We start from the raw sequence: 6441 nt of genomic DNA, 5'->3' as shown, positions 1-6441 counted from the left end.
GCCCCGGGTCCCGCCCCGCGGCTCCCCTGGGACAACCGGGCAGGGCTGGGGCCGAACGGATCTCCTTCTTCCGAAGGGTCTGAACCCGTTTCCCGTATGAAGGGCGGGACGGTGGTTTCGCTGCGTGATTTAGGTTTTGGGAATGGTCCTGTGCGAGCTTGTTCCCGGGTGGGGGGTTGGTTGGTTTGTTTTCCAGGTTGCTCTGCTGGACATAGATATCTGTGGGCCATCAATCCCTAAAATGATGGGTCTAGAAGGAGAACAGGTGAGTGAAAGCTCAAACTTGTTGTTTAAAGGATTTCTGCTCAATTTTTCACTAATGTTTTAGGGTTTTGTAGACTTAGGTTTCAAAAAAGACTGCTTATTTGGAAATGTGTGGCAATGGGTGAGGAAGTAAAGAAGATGAGATAGAGAAGTTGAGCATAATTGACTTCGCAAAAGAGTTGTCTGCTTTCAGGATGACCAGTTCTGCAAACCAGCTTGTGCTGCATATCAGCCACATATTCATTTAAACTTAATAATGTTAACGTTACTTGTAAGCTCTAGAATATTTAATATAAATATATAAAGTCATGGGTAAGTTTCTTGCAAAAGAGTTGAACTGTTACTGTTCACTTACTGATGGAGATCTGGCCCTCTGCAGTTTTTAACTTAGCAGCTCCAATAAAGCAGTGTTGTTCCTACGGGCAGGATAGCTGTTTATTCAGTTTTGACTTACATTCTTGTTCTATGTAACATCTGTATTTATTTCTAACGTAACTTTGTGTCACTTCAATTTTCAGGTTCATCAGAGTGGGTCTGGATGGTCTCCAGTGGTAAGTGGGTGTAACTTTCAGAAAGTTTGTTGGTTCTCCTAAAGGGAGAAATGAGTGAGGGAGGAGCCATGCATCCTTCTGTTCTTTTTCTAATGATGTAAAAAGGCTGTATAGATCAGAGTGTCCAATTTCTTTTGCTAGTTATAATAATACTACTTTTCTAAAACAGCTTCATTATTTTAAGTGTCTCTTCCCTACTATATTATGAGGAATAAATACAAGGTAGTTGATTTTGTTATTTTTGGTTGTCGTCCAGCTGTACAGTACATCACCTTTTCAATGACAGACAAGTATTTCACACCCAAGAAAAACCTCGTTAATCTTCTGAAAATGCAGGGGAAGTTTTGCAGCGGTGTTAGTTGTCCAAAGACGTGTGCATGCTGTGAAAAAGGCAGCTTGAAGCTGAGAGGGAAAGCTGCTTTTAGCCTTATGCTGTCACCAGTGATTCCATAAACCACTGTAAATCGTACTACAACCAGAGGTTTTTTCAGTCTGTGCACGTAGTTGGTGAGCATTGCACAGAAGTTGTAGTTTTCAGTGTCCTTTGATAGAAGCAGAAAGTTCTCTGCCTTTATTTTCTTAATGTCTCAAACTGCTTCTTCTACAAAATTTCTGTTTACAGAGTTGGTTTCTCTCCTTTCTTTGCTGTTCTGTATGCTCTACTGGGTTTCTCTCCTTCTCTTTTAGTATGTTGAAGAAAACTTAGGTGTCATGTCCGTAGGGTTCTTGCTTAGTAGTCCTGATGATGCTGTCATCTGGAGGGGACCAAAAAAAAATGGTATGTATTGACAACAGTTTGGGTACTTGAAACATTCAGCATTGTGAGCTTGTTTAATGATGTAAATGTAATATAGTAGGCTACAGGGAAAAAATGGGTGAATGGTTACTTGTTTTCTTTAGTTGAACATACCCATTTTATGATGGTAGAAGGCCAAATGCTGTATTGAGGGGGTTTTTTAAAGCCTTGGCAAAATAAGCATTTCTGTGCTTAAGTTGATGAGTCAGAAGAATCTGCTTACCTAGACTGTAAAAGCTGAAGTAGACCCTAAAATTTTAAATACAGGGATTTATCTTTTTCCTTTCTTTTAGGGTTGATAAAACAATTTCTTCGTGACGTGGACTGGGGTGAAGTCGATTACCTGATTGTAGATACCCCTCCAGGAACATCAGATGAACACTTATCAATCGTGCAGTATCTTAGCGCAGCGCACATCGATGGGGCTGTTATAATCACTACCCCACAGGTATGAGAACTAAATTTCCGTTGGCAGAAGCACTGTGGCAGTTAAAGGCAATCCTTGGGTCAGAGCCTCTGTTAAACTTCAGAGAAATGATGGTTCGGAGTCTAAGGGTTTTGACTTCCTTGTTCTGTGCCTGCAGCTGGCTGGTTTGTGCATTAGGTGGAGCAGGGGATCTGAGTGGGTCGCTAAACCACCGAGCAGTTCACAGTCCAAAGCTGTCAGCACCTGTGTGGTGAAGGGAACATGCAGTGTTTCACTTCCTTCTTCGAGATGAGAGTTCACATAATTGATAATTTGTGATTTACTCACCAATGGTTTGATGTTCAGAACTCAGTAAGAATTTTAGGTTTGAAGCGCTAAGGTGTGCAGTGTTTGACACCGCGTGCACTAGCTTGTTGCTTCCAGTAGGCAACTTTGTGCATTTTTAAAAGAAAAATCAGCCCCTGAAGAGCAGAAACTCAAAATACATCAAATTCAAGCATAGATTTTTAATGCCTGGTTTGGAAAGGAACAGGAGATCAAACTAGCAAAAGACTTTTAAAAAAGTATTTCCACAACAGCTGAAAGAATAAAATGTAAAGGAAGTGAAATGTTGAAGGAGGTATCAGATAGATGGTGAGGGCAGGAAAAGGGAGCAGGAAAGCTGAGTGAAGTCAGGCGTGTATGTGAAAAGCCTGAGAGGTTGATAAGCTGCTTGAAAAGAGAAAACAAGTGTGAGCCTGGTGGTTCTTGTCCCTGCCTGCTCTACACAGAACAGCAGGAGTCTCTCTGTACACTGAAAGTGTGAAACAGTTACATTTAAAGAACTAAAGATACGAGGTCAGTAGAGGAGCTAAAACAAATATGGCTGAAGTCAGAGTTTGAAATGGAGCCATGTTCGTTAGGCAAGCACTGTTGTACCTGTTCTGATGCTACTACAGAATTGCCGCTAGAGCACGTAACGCAGGTTTGCATTCTTCAGAATACAAAGAGAGTGGTAATAATTCATTGTGAACTTTGAAATAGCTCTAAGGATGTGAGTTAATGGGTTCAGCATTAAAACATTACAGTCAAAATAGGAGTGTTTCCTGATATTTGTAGGAAGTATCCCTTCAGGATGTTCGGAAGGAGATCAACTTCTGCCATAAAGTGAAACTGCCAATCATAGGTGTTGTGGAAAACATGAGTGGCTTTATATGTCCGAAGTGTAAGGTAAGACTACCTGTATCTTGCAGCATTTTTTATCTTGATGATGTTTGTATATCAAACATTGCTCCAAAAATGCCTTCTTCTCAGAATTGCAATATTTTAACCCTGATTTTCATGTTGACCCAGAATGAATCTCGGATCTTTCCCCCAACTACTGGAGGTGCAGAGAAGATGTGCCAAAACTTGAATGTTTCCCTCCTGGGTAAAGTGCCTCTAGATCCTCAAATAGGTAAAGTTACTCTATTGCATTACATTTAAAACAAGTTTTTCCTCCTATATTGATGTTATTGCTGGAAAACCCTGACTTGGACAGTGATGAATTAGAATCTTAAACATTCTGTCTCTCGGGTAAATATCGACTTTTAGATGGAACATTTTTTGAATCGAAAGTTACTGGAACTGTGACATAACATGGTGTGTCAAGAGAGAGAGTCCTAGCATGATTTCCTTACCCTGAAAGTTAATTTTGATTAAGATTATATTATCCATATTTTCTGCTGTATAACCATACTGGAAGTACAACATGGCTATTTGGTGTAATCACCTGGAGGTACAGACTGAATAAAATCATAACTGCTACAAAGAATAATATCTTGTAGATGTTGGGCATTAAAACTAGTGCTTAAACTTCACGGTTCCAGTTCTGTTGTGGATAGTGAGAAGGCTGGGTTCCTTGCCCACCAGTTGTTAGCAATTAATACTTGATTAAATGATATCAAGGAACGGGTCAGTGCTCCCAGACCAATGGCTGAAGGTTTCTGCTAATAGTGTTCCATTGTAAAAATGTAGGCTGTAGTTCTAGTTATGTTACTGACATGAGGATTTCTTAAAAGGAATAGTAGGTGCAAGTGGCTCTTTGGAAGGCTACAACTGGTAGGCAGAATAAAGGGGAAAATCAAGAAAAGTTCATCTCTTCCTGTTCCGTTGCTTTCATGTTTTTCCCTGTTCTTCAAGGAAAAAGTTGTGACAAAGGCCAGTCTTTCTTGTCTGAAGCACCCGAGTCTCCAGCTACGTCATCTTACAGGAATATCATTCAAAGTAAGTGAACATCACTGTGCAAGTGAGTCCTCTTGGTTCTGAGCACTTCTGCAATGTGTAAAGGAGCTAAACAGAATTATATTATTCTGCCCAAACCAGTAGATGTGCATAGCAATTATGAAAGTAACAGATGCAAACACTATGTTCTCTGGGCATCAGTTAGGACAGGCTTTTAAAGCAATAATGAAATTGGATGTAAGAACTGGTTTCAGTGTTTGGCTTCAGTCATTCATTTTCAGAAATGATGTGTTGTGTACTTGCTCTCACAGAAAAGTTCTCAGATTCTCCAGCATGCCAGTTGAGGGGTGCCCACCATAGCTGAGTATGGTACAGCTGGCAAATTACTGCCCCTACTTCTAATCATAACTGCGCAAAAAAACATACAAAAACTAGCTGAAGAGCTGGTGGTGTGCAGGTCAAGAATACAAACAGCTGGGGAACTCCTAAAGCCATTTTCACTGATAAGAGCCCAACTTGTGGTATTTGTGCCAACACGGGACAGAGCAATGCAGCAATAAGTAACTCCTGATCCACCACTGAAGTATTACTTACATTGCTTTTTCACTGTCTCTGCAGGGATTCAGGAGTACTGTGATCAACACCATTTTCGAGAAGAAAAGATTATCTGAAATTTAGTTCATGTGTAATTATAGAAATGTAACTTATGCCTTGATTCCATAGAAGGAATGTATTCTTTTTGTATCTTGCAAATAAATTCTTAATATGAATGTTCTTGCCTTAGTTTTTTTTTCCATAGTTCAAGATTCTTGTTGTTCCGAGGTGGTCTTAAAGCTTGCTAAAAGCTATAAAACTGCATCTCTGTTAGGTGCACAGGTGCAACCTGCATCCGGTGTCCTGGCACTAACCACCTGAATATGAAGTTGGTGTTTGAAGACGTGTTTACAAGATTTTATTTACAAAGCTGAATATAAAATATGCTTGGCTGCTACTGGGATGTTGTTTAATGTATCTGCTGTGCACAGGTAGTGGGCTTTGTCCTGCCTTCTGTGCCAGGATGAATTGTAATGCCATCATTTCAGTGGAAAAGCTCTGTATTTAGAGTGAAATCCAGTATAGTATTGTCTTTTTAATAATTGGCATCACTTTTAAACCAGAAACCAACTAGAGTTCAGGCAAGTTAATTATAGTACAAGTACAATATTTTATTTATTACAGGTATCAGAAAGAGATGAACATACTAAAACTATTTATACAGTACTGACTGCTTCATACAAGTACTGTGTGAACGGGCTCTGTCACTGTTGTTTGGTCTCGTGCTTAACCCTAAGCCTGAATGTTAAAAAGTAAACATTTGATATCTTTAATGAGGCCCTTTATAGTAGTAATTCCTCTTTTTATTGTGGGATCAAAGCTTTGAAAATTCAGTGTTGTGTACAAGAAGGAAAGGCAGTTTGTTTTTGTTTGTAGTTCCAAAATCAAACAAAAGAGCATCGTCTTGATTACACTCTAATTCTTGGTTAAGATAATCCAGCAGTTTCAGTTTGGTTGACAGGTGTTTTCTTAAAGAAGTGTGTTCTGTACAAACCGTAAGCGTTGGTTTTGTGCCTACACAAACCACTTTCTGATGAAACCTTTAAGTAAGTAACAAAGGCTCTCAATCTTCCAGAACTGCAAGACAAACACAAATGACACAAAATCCTCATTTAATGCAGGCATAATTCTAGAAGAGCTTAACTTAAATATCTTCCTATGAATAACAGCTTTCGTAAATAAATATTTTTTACTGCTCATCCTTTTAGTTCTTCCTTACTCGATTACCTAGTGGCTGTCTTCCCATGTTCTTCAGTGCAGTCTTCTGAGATCCTCCTTGTCTATCCTATAGAGTGGACGCAGGAAGCGGGAGTGCTGGCATGACCCAGCTTGTAGGAATCTTTTACAAAAGGCAGGGAAGAGCCTGGTGGAAGCCTGGGTTGGAGATCGCTTTCCCAGGTGGGCAGAGGTACTGTGATACCTCAGAAGGCATCCCCCTCTGAGGAGTTAACTCAGAGGATGTTCTTCATGGGGCTTGGGAGCCGCTCAGCTGTGAAACTTCAGCAGGCTTCCCAAAACAGCAAAGCACCACAGGGCACAGCCCTGCCAAGCAAGTTCTCTGGGAGAGGATTACTGGGGAATCAGGATAGCCCTGCCAGGAGGTGTCT

General features: G+C 40.4%; 1 protein-coding gene across 1 annotated transcript; it reads left to right on the top strand.

The window, feature by feature from the left end:
- Positions 1-199: 199 nt before the first annotated feature.
- NUBP1 (nucleotide binding protein 1) lies at positions 200-5010 on the top strand. Its single transcript, XM_010188580.1, has 8 exons — positions 200-265; positions 783-815; positions 1503-1593; positions 1905-2059; positions 3137-3247; positions 3371-3473; positions 4199-4282; positions 4859-5010. The coding sequence occupies exons 1-8, from the start codon at positions 242-244 to the stop codon at positions 4909-4911; spliced, it is 654 nt and encodes a 217-aa protein (XP_010186882.1). The 5' UTR covers positions 200-241; the 3' UTR covers positions 4912-5010.
- Positions 5011-6441: the final 1431 nt, after the last annotated feature.

This window comes from Mesitornis unicolor, unplaced genomic scaffold, assembly GCF_000695765.1.
Source record: "Mesitornis unicolor isolate BGI_N332 unplaced genomic scaffold, ASM69576v1 Scaffold52117, whole genome shotgun sequence".
In the NCBI taxonomy this organism is placed as follows: domain Eukaryota; kingdom Metazoa; phylum Chordata; class Aves; order Mesitornithiformes; family Mesitornithidae; genus Mesitornis; species Mesitornis unicolor.
Note: the sequence above shows the minus strand (reverse complement) of the source record. Positions and strands in the feature narration are given on the sequence as shown.